This window comes from Halyomorpha halys, unplaced genomic scaffold, assembly GCF_000696795.3.
Source record: "Halyomorpha halys isolate HHAL.00 unplaced genomic scaffold, Hhal_1.1 Scaffold199.1, whole genome shotgun sequence".
In the NCBI taxonomy this organism is placed as follows: domain Eukaryota; kingdom Metazoa; phylum Arthropoda; class Insecta; order Hemiptera; family Pentatomidae; genus Halyomorpha; species Halyomorpha halys.
Genome location: NW_027112578.1, coordinates 756,303 through 776,232, shown reverse-complemented (window position 1 = coordinate 776,232; position 19,930 = coordinate 756,303). Strand labels below are relative to the sequence as shown.

At 31.2% G+C, this 19,930-nt stretch overlaps 1 protein-coding gene across 5 annotated transcripts; it reads left to right on the top strand.

Moving 5' to 3' along the window:
* Window positions 1-6,360: 6,360 nt before the first annotated feature.
* On the top strand, window positions 6,361-18,221 carry SC35 (SR family splicing factor SC35). 5 transcript variants are annotated; one of them, XM_014418503.3, is made up of 5 exons: window positions 6,361-6,684; window positions 10,525-10,668; window positions 13,714-13,851; window positions 14,095-14,155; window positions 18,120-18,221. In XM_014418503.3, exons 1-4 carry the CDS (start codon window positions 6,503-6,505, stop codon window positions 14,096-14,098), a joined length of 468 nt encoding a protein of 155 aa, XP_014273989.1. In that variant the 5' UTR covers window positions 6,361-6,502; the 3' UTR covers window positions 14,099-14,155; window positions 18,120-18,221. The 5 variants fall into 5 exon arrangements, with proteins under 5 accessions (XP_014273989.1, XP_014273991.1, XP_014273990.1 ...); XM_014418505.3 differs by lacking the exon at window positions 6,361-6,684 and adding an exon at window positions 6,753-7,074 and having other exon boundaries at window positions 13,783-13,851; XM_014418504.3 differs by lacking the exon at window positions 6,361-6,684 and adding an exon at window positions 6,754-7,074 and having other exon boundaries at window positions 13,717-13,851.
* The last annotated feature ends 1,709 nt before the right edge of the window (window positions 18,222-19,930 follow it).

The window sequence follows — 19,930 nt, the reverse complement described above, 5'->3', positions numbered from 1 at the left end:
AGTTCCACAGGTGGCATTCGGGCTATCACACACACCGCTTCGTAGGAAACAGTTCGAAAAGCGCTAACTGTCCTTAAACTAACTCTGCGGTAACACTGAAACTATCTGTCTCCTGTGTGATATGGTAGCCATCGCTTGTTTCCAAATCGGGGCTGCATATAACATAATGGAGGGGACAACAGTAGCAAGAAGTCTTCGACTACTTTCTTTGGGACCTCCGACATTTGCCATAAGGCGTGTCAAAAAGGATGCTACTTTAGCAGATTTGGCGCTGATATACTCCGTGTGAAGATTAAAGCGGAGGCGTGCATCGATCATGACTCCTAGGTATTTTAAGCTAGACTGGGAAAGAATTTCGTGCCTACCAACCGTGACAGTGATAGACTCAGTCTGCTTCCTGCTAGTTACTAGGAGAACCTCGGTCTTGTTATCTGCAAGTTGTAAGCCTACCGAAGACAGCCAACCTCGTATCGTAGCAACAGCCTGGTTAGCGATGAGGGTAACTTCTTCCAAGTACTTCGCCACCACTACAACTGCAACGTCATCTGCGAATCCAACAACTGTGGCTCCTCCGGCAATTTCAATTTAAAGATTGCGTCGTACATGACGTTCCACAGAAGAGGCCCTAATACCGAGCCCTGTGGGACACCACCAGTCACCTCATATCTTCTTTGGCCAAGGTCTGAAAAGTAAAACAGAACTCTATCTTTGAAGTAGTCTGTTAGAACTCTCATAAGATAGGCTGGTACCGCCATAGTCCGTAGTGCATCTATTATGCAGGTCCATCTTGCAGTGTTAAAAGCATTCTTAATGTACTGGAGTTGTGTGTGTGTATGCGCGCGCGTGCGTGTGTGTATGCGCGCGCGTGCGTGTGTGTGTGTGCGTGCGTGTGTCTGTGAGTGTGTGTCTAGCACGCCTGCATAGTTTTTAGTCATATTATATCAGAAAGTCCTTACAATGATGATCAGAAAAGTTTCCGACCGCAACGTGAAGATGGCAGCACCCGTAAATAAAAGCAAATGCAATTAATAACTGTAGAAGAAACTTGGATACACCATTATACGCCCGAAACAAAAATACAGTCTAAACAGTGAACTGCAAAGGGGGAACCGACTGGGAAAGTGATGGCGACTATTTTTGGAATAGTCATGAAGTTATTTCAATTGACTATCTGCCAAAAGGAAAAATCATTACTGGAGCATACTACGCATTATCACTTAATAAGCTAAAGGAAGAACTTCGCGGAAAAACGGCCCGCATCTCATACCTCAGTGGTTGCCATGGCGAAAATCCACGAATTACGGATTGAACTGCTTGAACCCCCTTACCCACCAGAGCGACTTTTTTTTGTACCCTCATCTAAAAATTGCGCTCGTAAGACAGATTTTCCTCAAATGAAGAGGCAATCACCTTCATGATCAATTATTTTGCAGAGAAAAACGCCGATTACTTTTTGGACGGGTTGCAGAGATGGGAGCATCGCTGGAAGAAGTGTGTAGAGTTACAAGGAGACTATGTTGAAAAAAAAATCAGAAAAAATGTTTTGTATTTTTGTTAGGTCGGAAACATTTCAGTCTACTCTCGTAGTTCGTTAGATTCTTTTGTTTAGTTGTGGCCAGTTTCTTTAGTAGAGAGCGTCGATCGTCTCTGTATTTACGAGTGCAATAGTATTAACTAGTCAGTTACTGCACGTCCTAGTGACTTTTGTGATCATGTCAAGCAGACAACGGGACCAAGTGATGAAAGAATTCAAAATATATAGGTCAGAATCTTGTCTGTGATGGAAGAAAAGAAAAGGAAAAGAAAAAAAAAATGCCACGACCTAGAAGAGAGATGCAGACTTAGGACCACTATTAAACTGACTAAAGCGATCGCGTCGTTCTCTTGTTTGATTACCATCTCTCGACTGTAGTAAAATCGAGCGATCGCGTCGTTTTCTTGTTTGCTTACCATCTCTCGGCTGAGTAATATTTAGTCATCCAAGCCATAAATTAATCATAAACTGGTTCGTTTGTTTATGATTCAGTATCATTTCCATTACTTTTTTAAAAATTTTCGTATAATTTATGTTTGTATCTTATTGTATGTGATCTCCACAGCAATATCCTCTCTTACTCTCCTGACAAATCATATCTCGCATAATTTCTCTGTTGACCTATAAACTGTGATTAATTGTTATTCCTATTGATTCTTATCCTATTCCTTCACATTTATTTGACCTTTCGCCCTATTACATCCTCTAAAACTATCCTCATAATTTTTACCCAAAAAATTCACTTTTCCCAAATTCTTGAAAAAAATATTAGCTTACCAACTATCTTAACTTCCTTGGCAATACAGACAAATGTGGTCGATGGCCTCCTCAATGATTCTTCGCCAGATAATCTGACCTTGTGCTGTTGCATGTTAACACCTTGCCCCAACCTGTATGGCAATACCTAGCCAGTTATGTGTTTACAGCAGGTCTTGGACATCTCTAATGACAGCATCTTCCCATCTAATCCATTCTCGGACTCTTCTTCTTGTCCATTAGAACCTTTCGTTAAGCAACCTTTTTGAAATATTTTCTTAAAAAATTTTAGCAATGTGTCCGTTGCAGTCTTCGAAGTGTGATGTATATCATCAGCATACAAATAATAGATCACCCTACACTTTCTACTCCAATACTTACCGACCTTAATTGGTCTGAATATCGTATATAATGGGTTCATCCGTTCAAGCATAAGAATTTCCTCTAAGTGCTTGCGGTAAGGCTTAGGTGGTGGTCTCCTCCTTTCATTTACCTTGAAAAAAGCTTGCCTAAAACATAAGTTTATCTGAACTATGGCCTATATTAACAAAAACCGAGAAAAAAACATACCGTCATGATAGTTTAAATCGTTTTTAAACGCCTTACGTATTAAATAAAAACAGATCGACATCTTACAACACTCATTTTTCAAGTCTGAGACAGTTGGAAGCTCAAAAAAAAAAAAAAAAAAAGGAAAGGAAGAAATTTACATAATTACTGATTATGACCGAATAAAATATATTTTTAGAAAGTACCGTTCACAATCAGAACTGCCAAGCACTTCAATCGGAATTGCTTATTTTTAAAGTAAATAAAACGATGGTAACATTTCTGAGAATGAATAAATATATTTACTATGATTTGAGCATCAGCAGCCTTCCATTTCGATACCCCTCCTTTATGCCCTCCTTCCTCCAAGCTTATGCTTAGTTTAATGTTCAAGTTAATTGGAATGTCCACCATTGTAATCTAAACTCAAACAAAAGGGATCTAGGGATTGGCTTCCACTCTTCCCCTCAATAAAAAACTGAACAAGCCTATGACGTCTCAACTGTATGTGTCGAATCTACATAGGTGGGTTCCAACACGAGTCAAAACTATAAATTTTCGAACTCTAGTATCATGCAGATTCGTGGTACTTCTGAATTTTGTAGAAAAAAGCCTCGAATAGTATTGTAGCTACTTTGAGCAAGGTAGAACTTCTAGGAGCTGCTGCCGAGAGCTGTTAAAGAACAGTGAGAACCATTACGATCCAACCTAGTGCGACAGAGGGGCAACAGATTATCGTCTAATGTTCATATGAATTAATATCTAGTAAATAATTTTATTTTGTTTATGTAATAAACATGTAATTATAATATTTGAATTAATAAATATTCTGTTCTGTGTGAATTCTCTGAGGTGAATTTTCCATTAAAAGCTAGTCTCGCATACTGATTCTCAATTACCTTTTGACCCATACCCAGAGGAATCACTACCTTAAACTCCAATTCAATAACCAATCCGAAATGGATGCACCTCCTAAGAAAGCAGTAAGTAAAAGTAATTGCTACTGGATCAGAGTATTATACCACTATTTTGGAAATTAATGCATATGTTGTCATTTAACACTCCCTCCTTTGGATTTCTCCTCTATCCTTAACCTTCTTGTAACCGAGAGCGAATACCCTTTGGCCGTCTCTGTCGCTTCGCAAGGATCTACAGCTAATACTTACAGAACCTTATCGAATGTAAGAGAATTTCTTAAGGGGACTCTATATGTTGGCCAGCCATGGCGAACTCAGACATGCGCGAGCATGTGGATGGGTGGCTTGGCTTAGTTGACCTAAGCTCGTTGCCGAGTCGGTTTTTTGGACACAGATCAAAGGGGTTCGTGAGAGCGCTCGCGTAGCATCTCCAACATTGTTTTTTGTCTAGTTGCAACTGAGAGCTGTTAGTAAGTTAAAGGTGTTTGTTGGTACTTTTTATATTTAATTTATTTATTTATACTTAATTTCCTTCCATTTTTTTTTTGTAATAAAAATAATATAATTCCAGTGTAATGAATGAAACCACTTGTACGTCCGCCATGCTTGCCTCTCTGAATAACACTGACATGTGGATGGTCCGCTCTTTGTTTACCGAGCATTTGTACAAGCCTCCGATTCGGGACGAGCGGCCAACATGTGGATCCGCCTTAAAGGCGGTACAGTACCCAAAGCGAACACTTTTAGGATTTACCATTCCCTACACAATCGTTAGCGAATACCTTATAGAGTATCGTTTCCATTCTGCGGAGATTTGAGGCGCATAACCTTAAAACTCGCCGATAGTACATGTTTTGTAGATTGGCCCCTCACCACGTCGGATCCTCCAGCCAATTCACTTCCTATCTAGCTAAACTAACATATTTGAATACACATTGTCTGAGGCGTTTTTATGCTAATGCACCGTTCTTGAATCACTTAAATAGGTGCCTGGTCTAAATACACACCTCGAAACTATTGTTATTCACAAATATCTTAAAATTGTGCAAATTTAAAAATTAAATCATTACTTTTTCGCACTTCCAGAGAAAAGTTTGCGTTTATTTCAGGGGCTTATCCCTATAATTTACATGTCACTGCATTTATCAGTCCATAATAGATGATCTTGTTAGTATAGCACGAATTCTACGAATACTTGTCATAACGTTTGATTCGGTTCTGAACTGCAAGAACCGTTCTGCGAAACATAATTCGCACTCGGAGGTGTTTAGAATGACTACAACGTGGACTGCTTAATAGCTCTGGTTAGGATTGTATCTCTGGTAGTGGCTCGAGCTGTTCGCTTCGGAATTGTAAGACCAGAATCCAAAAGTAAACGATTATTCTATTAGCTTAGGAGATGTTAGGCTATTTGCTCCAGACTGAAATCTTGTCTTCCCTACTACCTTTGTTGGAATGGTAAGAAAAGGTAGGCTTTTTGAGTACTGCTTCTACAGTGTTAGTACACTTTTAGAAACTAAATTTTTGAAGTATAGTGTACTTTTTCAACAAGGACATAATAATGAATAAAACAATCTGTTCATGTTTCGGCGAACTGAGGTGAGGTGACGGAGGACGTGCGCCCTGGATCCTAGTTGCCTAGCTGGATCCTCAAATGTTTATGTGGAGTAATAAATTGACTTCTAATATATACGAGGCTGATTCTTGTGGTTAGTCACCACTAGGTATGGACGTTGCGATGTCACGAATGTATCGATATTGTGGTGCAATAGTTTTAACTAATGTATGTACTTTTAATTAATGCATCAATTCCAGATGGTATCGGATAAAAAATATAGATACTCGGATAGAAAGTATCGTTACTCTGATACCGGTTTTCAACAAGAGACTAAAAAGTTAACCGAATCGCAAAAATAAGGATAACATACTTACGGGTATCCTACTTGCAGTTGCTAAAAACTTAAATCGATGACCTTTTGAGGCCGAATACTTACTATCGATTATGATATTAGAAATATTGGACAGGAAAGATTGATAACAGCAAAGAATGGAGTGATATGTTTCGTTACTATATCTTAAGTATTTTTAAAAAAATATAGATACCACAAAATATCGGCCGTATCTTAACAACCAGCATTAGGTTCCTTAATTGTAGTACAGAAGGGGGTTTGCATAGATGATCAATATAATAAATCTACTTTATTTCTGCTTGTAAACATTTAGAACACACTGTATTCATGTACAAAAACATTACTTAAATGCCATAAAAAGTATTCTTATTTGTGTTTCTTAATTTGGAAGGTGTTCATTAATTTCTACAATTGGTATAAAGAATATTTGTCATTTGGTTAGTAGTAGACATATAAAAAAAAAGTCAGTCTATTAAAAAATAAAATCAATCTTTAATAAAGATTACTTTTACAAATATTTGATAAAAATAAATAAATAGACTTACTGCCCAAATTTATGTAGCCACCAAACTAAACTGATAGATGAAAAACAAATTAATCATGACTGCTAACTACAACAAAAGTTAGCTGCTGACATTGCTGTCTTTCTACTTTTTTTTTGTAGATACTGCTTGTACAATAATTTCTTTGGCAGTGGGTACTAAGGGTGTCAACACAGGTTGTTATTGTTCTGTCAAGATTTATTGATGCCCTTTTAGTTATTAGCCGATTTTCTTGTCATTGATTGATTTTCGTTTAAAGATATGTGAATATTTACGCTGAGTTGGTAATAAAGAATGAGTTATGGTCGAATACCTCAGAGAGTCGATAACATGATATCCCTCAAAGTTGGAAACATAACCTATAGGACTACTTGTGATGATTTGAAGTATATTTTCGGTAAATATGGACAAGTTGGTGATGTTTATATTCCTAAGGACAGATTTACTAGAGAAAGCCGAGGTTTCGCATTTGTAAGGTATGTATGTTTTTAATCAATCATTCGCGCCAGGTGATAAGTTCGTGATTTCAGTAGTGTTCTTGTTAGGGGGGGAAGGGAGTATTTGTGAGTTGCATATCCGGTTATACCAAAGCTTTTCTAGACGCCATATTGTTTCGGTGTCGGGCGTCGTTTAGAATCGTTGTTGCTGTATTGGTTTCATTAGTTGAGTGCAAACTGCAGGAAAATGAGTTACGGGCGGCCTCCACCTCGCATCGATGGCATGGTGTCGTTGAAAGTTGATAATTTAACTTACAGAACTACCCCTGATGACTTACGACGTGTATTTGAAAGGTGTGGTGAAGTTGGTGATATTTATATCCCCAGAGATAGATTTACACGTGAAAGTAGAGGCTTTGCATTTGTTCGGTAAGATTAATTGATTTATAATAACACTTTAAATATTTGGAAAAACTTATATAATTGGTAGGAGATTGTTTGTTGGCGTCGCATTATGAGGAGCATGTGGTTTCATTTGTGGCAAATGTTTTCTTTGAGTCAGATTTTTTTTATGTTCCTTATTTAGTTTTGGCTACATTCTTTTTAACTCATTAGGTTTTGTATGGTGGTACACCATTTTTGTATTTCAACTAATCCTATGTTTATTTCACTATATTTAAGTATATTACGCCTTTATGTCCTTGTAGAGAATTATTCAACAATATTTAGTTGATTATTTTTTTTTGAAAATTTAGTTATGATGCCTAATTTTTTTTTTTACATGTTAATCTTAATTATTATTCCCATTACCTTTTAGTTAATTGCTATTATAACTATTTGGTAGCTAATAGCTACTAAATTAGTTAATATGTTATATAATGTACTGATTAAATTTATCATCACAATTATATAAAAAAAAGTTTTTATTGAGCAATACAAATTAGAATGCATGGATAAAGACTTATATTTTATTTTATATGTGCTTACACTAAATTATAACAAATATTAAACTCTGAACTATAGTTTTACAATTTAAGCAATAAGTAATACAATTAAATGATCAGTTGTAAAATGGGCATTGGTCTGCCATTAGACCTGTTGTTTGTATTATTTTAATTCTTTTATTAATTACTTGTGTTTATATCTCTTTTATTAATCCGGGTTCAAAACAGTTATTGTACTTTGAAAGTTCCTGTTTGATTCTCTGGCAAATAAGTACTCGCTTACATTGTAGTGTACATGTACCACAATTGAAAAAAATTTTAAATTCTATTTTTTACGTGCTTGTATTGGAGTATGTGAAGGATCTTTTAAAAGGAACCTCTATAGTCATAAATAAGACCACTGTATTAGAGTAAATATTGTATCTAGATTAAAAGTTATTAGGTGTACAAATATTGTACTTGTATATCTGTATTCTTATTATTTATGAGCATAGGTGGTTGATCTTCATGGCCTCGATTATTTTTTCAATTTATAAATTAGTAGGGTTGATTGAATTTTATTGTCTTATGGTATTTTTTAATTTACTCTTTTTTTTTTTTTAATCATGAGAGAGTTGACTGTGGATGACTATAGGAGGAGAAGATGGTAGGGGGTTGCGGTCAAAATAAAACACAAATAAGATAAAGTAACTTATTAACTCGTGCCAACGTTTCGGCCAGAATTTTAAGCCTTCATCAGGGTTAAGAACAGAACAAGATCCAACTACAAATCATGGAAAGAAAAATGAAATTACCATCTGTAAACATTATTTTTATTTATTGTAGTTCAAAACTAATTCCTAGTTCCAAATTTGGGCCCAATTAAATGATTTGTTTTAAGCCAAGGTATGAACCCCCTCCACCTGTTTAGTAGTATTCCATCAATGTCATATTTACAGTATTAGTTGTTTGCCAAAACACAAATTTGACTGCAGACTGACCAACTTCAAATCTATTTTGTTCTCTAATGCTTAAAGTAACAATGTGAATGGAAATTTTCAGTTCTCATGGGACAAATTTTTTCATTACCTAAATGAATACTAAGCTTATTATCTGCAGTAATGTGGAATCAAATTAATTTTTAGATTGTTAATAGTTAAATTATAATCATAGATCTTAAATGATCCAATTATTAAATACTAATTTTATCGGTAAACCCTTCATCTTAAATTTTATCTTTGTTGATCAGTTGTGTACAACTGAAGAGATACTGAACCCAAGAGCTATAAAACGGTATAAAGTATTTCCTGAAATTGTGAATGATAAAAAGTACATAGAAGACTAATTAGCTTAGTGTTGAAAATCTTTGGAAAATTCTCTAATAGAAAGTTAACCAAAGACAGCTCTTATGGTGATTATTGTCCACTACTTACTACAGGGAGGTGTAATGGACCATTATTGCATTAGAGTAGTTAACTGTTACAAAAAAAATTTACTACAACAATTGTAAGGTTTAACTGACTGACAATTAAAATTAGTTTTGAATATACCTATGTAGTTTAAAATGTTTGAAGCATGGTGTTTTTTTTTTTAATATATTAGTTACATTTTACTGATAACCAATGAGTTTAGTTTTCAAATAAATATATTAATGATTGCAGTGTTCTCTGACTTCATTATACATTATTATCTCGCATGTGTTAGTCGTTAGTTTATACATGTCTTTTAGGCTAGATTAAAACAATAATATATTTCTTAAAAAGTAGATTATGAATTAAGTTGAATGAGTTGGCCTAAGTTCAAATTCACTACAAATATCTATTTTTGAAATATTATATATAATATAATATTTAGTTTAGTAGGGCTATGAAAAATTGCAGTCTTAAGAATGACCCAGGTTTAAGTTATATGATAAAAATTCTAACTAAGACTTTCTTGGAGGTATTTATATTATGAAAGTTTTAATGATATAGTTCTGGAAAGAACTTGTACTAAAAAAATCTGTTAGATGGTTATTTAGAATTGAAAGAAGATGGTCTCTTTTTTTTATGTCAAAAATGGTGCTAACTTAACGTAATAAATAGCAACAAGAACTATTTATTTGAAACCTGCATGTTATCCCATGTAGCAAGTCTTTGTCACAATGTAATACTATACAATATCATTTGAGACAAATAAAAATTGTGAAAATTATATTAAAAAATAAAATAAATAGTGTAAATTAGAAGGAAGTGGAAGTTAAAGTGGATATAATTAACTGTTAATTAGTAATAAAACTGTTATAGATAATAAGAATAAAAATTTATAGGTGGAGTAATACCAATTAAAAATATTTGACAACAGTAAAAACAGATACATCCAAAATTAGAAGATAGAAGTATAGTTAGTGGATGGTGGTTGAAAAAAAAAACATGGTTATGAATCCCAATTATTTTTATTTGTTGCTTCTCCATCCATACATTTCTGATCTTATTTATTGCCGTTCTTATTGATATTTTGCTTCATGAACTGTAATTTCCATTTACTGTACATTTATGCTGTTTATACTTATATAATTTTCATAATTTTGAACCCTGATATAAACAAATCATGAGATGAATCTCTATGAGAAAAATACCTGTTTTTTATTATAATTGTAATGTTTTATGATGCAAAATTAAAATTAACCTGTTGATTTGCTCTATATAATTTAAATTTCAATCAGGAAAAGTGAAACAGTATTTTAACCCAGTCATTTTAATTTTCATCAAGTGTACATTAAAACTTAGTAATTTGGAAGAACTTGAATTGTCAGATATAAATTTAAGGTGGTACGTTTTTTTCTTTTAACAGTTTTTATCCACATGTAAATGTAAAGCATTTAAACAATTGTTACAGTTATAGGCAGTAAATCTTAGTAGCCATTAAAATAAGCTGTTATAATTATATTCATTATCCTTATTGTGTTTTTCAACAGATTTTATGATAAAAGAGATGCTGAAGATGCATTGGATGCCATGGACGGACGAATGTTAGATGGTAGGGAGTTGAGAGTGCAAATGGCACGTTATGGGCGTCCATCCTCTCCATATCGAAGAGGAGGAAGATCATCTAGAAGAAGGTTATTATATACATTACATTTTATTTTATTGCTTGAATTATGGAGTTATAAATTTAGTCTTGATTACTAATCTTATGTCTTACAAAGCTTTTGTTAGAGCCCTTCTCTTTATTAATAGATTTTCATGCTTAATGTGCTTAAGTGATCAATTGACATTTTGTTTAGATGATTTGTTTTGCTTTGTACCTATGTCTGAATCAAATCTGTGCTTCAAGCTGACAAAATTTTGAAATTATCATTTTGTAATTGTGTATAATAATTTCACAATTTTGTTAATTCTGAAGTTTAAAGTTCAAGGACAGGTAGATTGCAGAAAACCACCAAAATATTGCTTGATCAATGTTGCCTATATACTGTTAATGTTCCCTTAAGGTTTATTTTTTAATCTAAGTTATTGATGTTAAGAGCTATAATAGGAGTGGAGTGGCAATCGGCTACAAATAACAGTTATTGAAATAAAACTTCTTGTTTGAAACATTTTATTTCGAACATTGGTTTCCTAGAGCAATATGACCTTCAACATTTTTTTTAATTTTCTCTCCCTTATTTTGTCTCTTCTACTTCATCTTGAGGATGTAACTTGTTAATCAATACAATTAAGTTTTTAAACCACACTTTATATTAAAATATCAATCAGGACAAATTTATTACGTGTAGGAACTTAATTTACTATCATTAAAGTATATAAATCAAACTAATTGACAGGAAATTAAAACAAGTTAAAGTTAATCAATATAACATTGTATAATTCTAAAAAATCCAACTGTTATTATGAATTATAATGAATAATTGAGTGAATGAATTCAATTTATCATTGTAATAATATATATTCTACAAACACTTTTGTTATATCATAACTAATTAAAAAAGTTATTGTTTGGTTATTAGAACATGTTTGTATATAGAATATTTTCTGTGATTTAAATTGTTTTCTTTGTTTATGTGGAAATACTATGTCTACTATTGATTTTAGGGGTTAAGAAATTCAGTTAAACTAACCTAATATCATGACAAAGAATAAGAACTCATGGATGACTGGAACATTTATGTTTTGGGACTACATTTCACAGAAAACCTAATACTACCTATTTAACTAGTGACAGTTACATCCTTCAGGTTTTTCAGGATTTAGAGTTTTTGTGGATAATTTATAAAGTGTAAACACTACTATGGACAGGACCATCCATTTTTCCATTTTCGTCTGCTCTCTTATTGGGTTAAGGATTTCCTTTCTCCTGCAAACTCTTTGAGTCTATTAGTTTAACTCTAGTCTTGGTAACAGTTGGTAGATTGTTTATAGATGGTTTGTGTATTGTTTAATAATTTGTATCTTTCTAATCATTCGATCATTTATATATCTTAATTAAATCGGTGAACACTAAAATTACCTATTTATGTAGGTATTTTAGTATTTTAGATGGAGAAGGGCTAAAGATGTTTCATTTTTTGACAAAATTTTAAGGCAGCATAACTGTGTCATGGTGAAGGAACAATATATCAAAATATAAACAGACAATAGACAGAAAACACATGATTCATTTGAATGAAGGGCCATTCTTACTTGATGCACTGGAAACTTGTAGGGAAAAATGTAACAGTGAATCTAATATTTCTGTAGCTGCTTCTAACCAAATCTTAGGTATAACAGTGTCATTTTTTATAACAGTATGTTTATTTTCTAAAGAAACCTCTTCTGAGGATTTTGAATGGAAAAGTCTTGAACACTGAGCTATGGGCCGGCCCAGAAAAATACTTTAAATTTTTTTTAAAGGAGTCTTGTGAAAAAGGGTGTCAAGATTGCAAGTATTACTCTCACTGAGTCATATTCAGGGTTACTTTTCTTGTGTACATTCCTTCAAATTTCAATTGTTTAATAGTTACATTTAGCAAGAAAAATATTTTTTGTTTATTTAAAAACTATTTCTTAATCTTATAATAATTACAAATATTTGAATTCTATTTTTTCTTTAATTTATTTCCCTCATAGTTGTTTGGAATTGACTTCCGTTGGCTCATCTTTGGCTGTACCCCTTCTTTGATAAAGTTAATACTTATTTTTGAATTCTATTTTTTCTTCTAATTTTATATATACCTTTGTATTGTTTTTTAATATATATATTTTTTTATTAAGGAAGATTATTATTTTTGAATTTCTTAAGAAATACTTCTTTTTTTTTCAGTTTTAGAATTCTTTTATTATATAGGATTTACTTTAAATATTAATGTTGTTCACAGGTTTATTAAGTTTTCACCGCAATGTTAGTTTCTGAAATATACTTACAGCATAAGTATTTACTTCAAAGAAGTAGGCATTTTCGAATTGTTCTTAATGAAATTTAAATAATGGTGTTTTCATTAGAAAGCTATTTAGATTATCTACAAATATTTATCTGTATCCTGTAGCAATAGGATTGTTTATTAAGTGCTCGTGAAGTGCTAAGTTTACAAAGTGGAAAAAATTCATAAATCTGAAAGCTTAAGTTACTACTTAGCCACTTGCTTTGAATGTACCTTATCAAATTGTAATATTCTTGTTATCATTGAATGCAAAATTTAATGATCTTCATTCTGTAAATTGTCTGTTTGGTTTCACTAAATTTGAAGCTGTGGAAAATCAAAGATGTAATGGAATGAAAGCTCCGGTCTCTAGTGATAACCATTAGCCATTTGTGTTGAGAATTGAGAGTTAATAAGAAGGGTCCTTTCCCTCTTCAACCTTTAATCAATTTAAATCTTTATTTTTTTATGCTTCCTTCATGTAGACCTCTAGAAGGGTTGTAATGGATGCTTTTAATAAGTAGGTTACACTATTTTTTAATTTTTTTGTGACTACTATCTGCACCACTGCATTTATTATATGGTCAACCATCTATATAAAATAGAAATTGTGTATATATATATCATTCTTAAATATCTTTTGTTTTTCATTGAATTAACAGTATACAGTAGTTGTTATCAGTATCTAAAATTCATGTTATTATATATATATACATTATAACATTTATTAACAAACTGTTTTATTTGGTTATTTAATATCTTTGTTAGAAGGTCCAGATCCAGGTCTCGATCAAGATCTCGTTCACGCAGAAGGTCATACTCTCGTTCTCGTTCTAGGTCTCGATCTGATTCCAAGAGCTCCCGTGGACGGTCCCGCTCACATTCCAGATCTCGTTCAAGGTCTAGGTAAGTTATTTGATTCTGAGAGCATACACTATTTTTATTTCCTTCATGAATAAAAAACTTCCCTCCCATGGGTAGTATGGAAACAAAATAATATCAAAATGAAAATAATTCTAAGAACAATGTTTTTTGCTTTAAGTAAGCTCCTCCATAGTTTTTTGAAGTGTGTTCATAGCATATTAATTATCACTTCTCTTAGTAATATTCATATTGAAATTTATTAAAATTATTTATTTTTATTTTCAGATAAATGTTGTGTACGAATGTTTCTTGATTGGAAATGATAAAACTGAATTACTTTTTCCAGGTGACTATTTTCTTTGTTATTGAATAGTGATATATTTTTATCAGGTGTTGATGTAGATAGGTTATTATTATTAGTGTATGTTGAAACTATCACTGTTATTTTTTACTCAAGGTGCTTAGTTACTGTTTAGTTGCATTAAATTATTATTTGTTTGCTATATGTAGCATTGATTATTATTCTACAGTACAGGGTGGCCACTAACACATTGTTTTACAGAATTATTTATCTGAGTTAGCAGTTCAGTTGTAGTTTCTCTAGTCCTAAACAAATCAGACTTTTTTTATTATAGTCTATTAACCTATGAGACGAAATACACGGTACATTTGTTAAAAGGTGGTTTAAAGCCAAAAAATTTAAATCTAAAGTATTTTCATCAGTTCATAATGCAATTTCTCAGCTACTGACATTCTTTGTAATATCTATGTCTTGTATATTTCAAACTGAAATTTCCATGTTTGAAAGTGAGACAAATTTTGTAATTAATTAGTAAAACTCTATACATTAACTATAAATGTACAAAACATAATATTTTTCTTGATCTTAAACAATTTTCTATTTTAAATATGAAGAAGATGGTCAGGATTGCAATTAAAAAGACTAACAATAGTTAACAACTATTTACAGCCCTGATAAAACTCTACAAAGATAAACAATTTTTGTTCTATTTTACCACAACCCTGACCATCTTCATATATATAATTTTCTATTTTATTTTTTTCTACTGGAAGTATCTTGTGGGACATCTAAGAGTCCTGATTGAATCAGAGTGCCCTTTTGGATTGAAATACTTACCATAACACATTATGAAAATTTACCACCTAGATTCGACAAATGGAAAGTTGATAAGTTGCAGAAATGTTGAAACCTATCAAATCATAAACTATTCATAATACTTAATAAGAGGTTGTAAAGATCAACCGCTAGATATATCATAGGCATTGGTGAAGCATATTGTAATATGTGTTAAAGGTGATTAAATATTATTTTTCAATAGGCTGCTAGGCTAAACAACTTTATTTAATTTTAGGTATTTATCTGCAATCATAACAATCATGGGACTTAATTGTTCTACAGATTTTGCCTTTAAGAGTTAAACATGAGATTCCAGTTCTTTCCTTTTTCTCATTCTTCTCTCAAACCTGTTATATGAATGTGAGATATAGTGAACCTCAGTGAATTGACCAGCAGTTAATTTTTGCAAAATATTTTAAGTTATTGATGGATTGTTTGCTTGGGGTGCCATTTGAGCTAGGAAAATATATATCAAAGGCTTTATATCTAAAATCAAAAATTACAAACCTTAAAAAATAAAAAGCACCTAGCTTTAGAATTATCTATTTAGTTACATTCAGAGTTGTACATTCTATTCATGTACTTACTACATCTGAAAGCTTTTCCAGAGATTTATGGATAAATAATTTTCCCAAGATATATAGAACATTGTATCTAAAATCACCAATATAATGGTAAATAGGGATAATAAATTTGATAGTATAAGTTTACAAAGGTCTTTTCCTGTACTTAATGCAGGATAGTTTTGATGTTAGTTAATAGGTGTGACCTAGATAGTTTATTAGCAGATAATAACAGCTAAGTATGAAGTGTTATCTTTTAATTATTAAATTTAGTTTGGTGATAAGGAATAATTTTATTAACAATGGTTTATTAAAATCTAGATGTCTAAAAGAGCAGTACTGTGTTTCTTCCAATCAAGGCTTTATTTAATACTTATCTAAATTGAGTTTAGTATTTATTATTCCTTTTTATTAATTATGTGTACATTTTTTAAAAAAGTTATTTCTTTGAGATATGTAATACAGTTTCAGGTAGACTATTGCATAAGGTGTTATCATATATGTTATATTGCATAAGATCTTTCATCTCATTTAAAAAAAAAAAAGTGGCCCCCTGCTTTTGAAGATTTAGCAGTCTACTGCTAATGCATGAAATAAATTCAGTCATACTTTTTGTTTTCTACTTACATATTACTTCATGTTCAATAGTTCTTAGTGGGTATAGTTCTTCAATAGCCTTTCATTGAAATGTAGGTTTAAATAATTAGTTTTATTTGTTTTGTTCATTTTCATGAAATATTATTAAAGGTTGCTCTGATAAATTGGGATTTAGTTAATGCTGAATTTGGTTTATGTGTCTATTATTTTCATTACATAATGTTGTCTATTAACAAACTAAAAATGTTATTAATTTACTTTGAAAGTTTTAATTTTTTACTGTGTGCTATGATAAGTAGAATCACACCGGCAAAAATACATATATGCTTATGTGTGCATGAAAACATGTACATATAAATTTAATTAATATTTATTGTGTGCTTAAAAAAACAGTCCTATCAGTAAAAATGTTTTTTGCATTTAGTTAGTCATAATGATTTAATATAATATTTTCGTTAATGGTAGTTCATATATTGTCTTTAGTGATTTTATCAATCACCTCTGGACATATTTAGTATTTTAAGAGTGGAAATATGTTATGCATATACTCGCTTGATTTTTAAGTTGTGGCATATTTTTGTTAGTTCATTTATTATGTTTTGCTAGCTCCTTAACTCGTTAAACAATATCAAGTATTTTATTTTAGTCTTCCTATGGTTTACTGTATGAAAATGTTCAATCAGTAATATTGATTCAATGAAGAACTAATAATTGCAACATTATTATCTTATTACTTTTTGAGTTGATAAAATTATTATAAACAAATATATATAATAATGGAATTTATTATAGTTATAAAAATAAGATTATAAGATCCATTGAATTTAAATGTGAGTATTTGCATAACAAAACAGTAGAAGTATTCATCACAATCAAATTAAATATTTCATAATAATTTTTTTTTATACTCACAAGTTACTTATACAACCCATTAATTTAAAAGGACAAATAATTGTACTTTTTCTTCATCAGTAATTAGTGTTGTTGACTGAGCTCTAAAGTATTATAATGGTTGTATTAGTATTTTGTTAGTATTTGTAACTGTATTAATAAAGACCTCTGATTATTCACTTTATAACATTTAACATTTCTATTGTATTAGTATAATAATTAATGATGGGGTTATATAACTGGGCCATTGGATCCTAGATTATGACTAACATAAAACTGTGTTCTTTGGGGCGCAGGAGGTGTTAAAGCAGTCACGGTGTTTGTCCCGAGACAGACAGAGAGAGAAAGAGAGGGGAGCTGTTACTTGCTGTTTTGCTGTTTCCTGTTCTTACATGCAGTCGTTCCTGTTGCAGTACAGCCGTCCTGTGTTATTCATTTTTAATATTAATATTTTTTTATTTTTTTTTAATACCATACTTCATCCATTTCGGCGAATTTGTATTATAGTTTACTTCATTTATGATTACTTAATTCAGAAGTGGGAGTTAATTCTTTTATTTTTCAATTAATTTACACGCGATAATTATTTTTAAATTTGCAATAACTATTTTTTTGTTTTGTTTTACTTGCTTGATTCATTTGAAACATTAAAATATTTCAGGTCACCGAGATCTGTTATTAAAAATAATTTTAAGTAATTGTTTGATAGAATTCCTCTCTCTTTATTAGAAAAATTATTTATCGTTTAAAATATTTATCTGTGAAGATCTTTTCAAATTTGTTTTTTAAAAGTGGTCTTAAAGAATTTTTTGAGTGATTTTCTAACAGATGTTCAAGGAGTGAAGTAATTGACCAGGTACGTCCATCATACAAATGGAAGGTATATAGTACATTTCAATTTCAGGTTGAAATATAGTTGATTATTTTATATCAATTTCAGGCCTTTTTTAAATGGTACCAATATTTTTTTTTAATTGGTAGTGGTATATCAAACCATTTGCTGTATTTTTTTTTTTTTTTTTTAACTCCTGTTTTATTAAAAACTTATTCCATATTTATATTTTTAATTTGAATTAATAATAGCTGTTGTATTTAAATAATTTTTTTTTTTTTTTTTCCAGGTTAGTCCCAGGATATTTCCATCTAGACAACTTATGTATTATTGTAATACTTTTAATTATCTCTTGTAATAAACAGTAATTAGATGTTTTCTCCTTTTTTTATATATGTATATATTTCTCTTTTTTAATTGACGTAGCTCTTTATTGTCATGTTCTTAATGCTCTGCATTAATTTAAAATCATTTTAGACACATGTGAAAAGTGAATGTAGTAATGATTATATTGAATTAGTTTGAATAAAATACCAGTCCTAAGATTGGTATACATCTATATTTTATATCATACCTTGCCCACGGGCTTGAACAGCATTGAATGCTTCTATAAAGAAATATCAACTTATATGAAAAAAAATTAATGAGCCATTCTCAAACAATTGATCTATATTCCTTTCATCATTCATTCATGTGGAGCAGCCCTAACCCATTTCTGTCCAATGAAAGTAAATATATATATATATTTAATTGAAATAAGGTTGCTGACACAATATAGTTATCAATTATTTTATTACAAGTTCTAAAAATACCTACAAAAAAACTTCTACGGTGTTTTTTGAGCTTTATTAAAATAGACCAAAAATATTCATTTTTATATGACAGATTTAAAACAAGGTTTATGTAAAGAAACCTTACATTCTCCACTTATAAATACTGTTTTGAAGGACATACTATGCAAAATGTCCTGACGTTTTTCCTCATTGGGCATAAGTATAATATATCTACCACAATATGTTTTTTTATGTTTCATTTGATGTCCTACACATGATTCACATTTTTTTTAAAATCTATTTGCATTTAAGAACATCTAAAAAATATAATTATGAAAAAGAAATAAAAAATTAAATTTTAATATAAATTAAAATATATTACAAATACATACTGCTACCATAGCCATCAACTGTGGTCATCTATTATATTTGGCTTGCTGCGTAAAGTTACCATGTAAGTTTATTTATGTGGGTGAAGTTATTAAGACCTATTCCCATTTTTATATAATTTTTGAAAAAATAGTTTAGATACTTCAGCATTCACAAAAAGGAAAATCTCAGCAGTTAGTGTTAAGGATTTTAAGGCATTATTTAACAAAAAAAATTTTGTTTGAACATACACCTTCATATGATTGTGCTGAAATATTTATTTTGTATACTGGCAAGAAATAACTTTTTGTTTCTCATAGATCACTAGTTAGAGAGTCCAAATCACCACATGTGATTATGCCATCTTCAGCTTCACTTGGTTTCAATATATGCAGAAACTACCAGAGGTATATAAATTTTTAATGGGAGTGGCACTTTATTCATTGAAGAGTCTGTTTGCAAAGATTATCCTTAATTACCTACTGGAATTTCTTTTGAACAGACCTGGTTTCAGGCTGGCCTCAGCACAGAGCATCATCACCTAATGAAACTCCAGACTGAGGTGAATACCACCTTCAACTGGAATGAGGCAATGGCCAGGATTTCCATCCACTGCCTAAAAGCATCAGACTCTTGTCTCCTGGACTTGTACATTAGTGGTATTCATGATCTTTAGTTTGAAATGTTAAATGGAGAAATATTTCATTCTTTTACCATGTTAAAAACTATATAACATGTATAATGGTCAAGATTCTGTTACTAGATTTGTTAAATGGAGAATGTTCCACACAGCTTAAGGCTAAATGTACCGATTTTTACTAAACATTTTTTTTCAAGAGATGGCAGCACTTTTGGGGCAAATTTACTTTTCTTCTCATTTGAATATGGAATGATAAATTTCCCATCTGTAAACGGATTTACCATCTAGAACCCCATAGAAGTTACTGAAATTGGTTCA

Coding starts and splice junctions, on each gene's coding strand:
- SC35 (XM_014418503.3), top strand. CDS start 6,503: ATGAGTTATGGTCGAATACCTCAGAGAGTCGATAACATGATATCCCTC. Junction 6,685..10,524: donor CGAGGTTTCGCATTTGTAAG/GTATGTATGTTT, acceptor GTTTTTCAACAG/ATTTTATGATAAAAGAGATG. Junction 10,669..13,713: donor GGAAGATCATCTAGAAGAAG/GTTATTATATAC, acceptor TATCTTTGTTAG/AAGGTCCAGATCCAGGTCTC.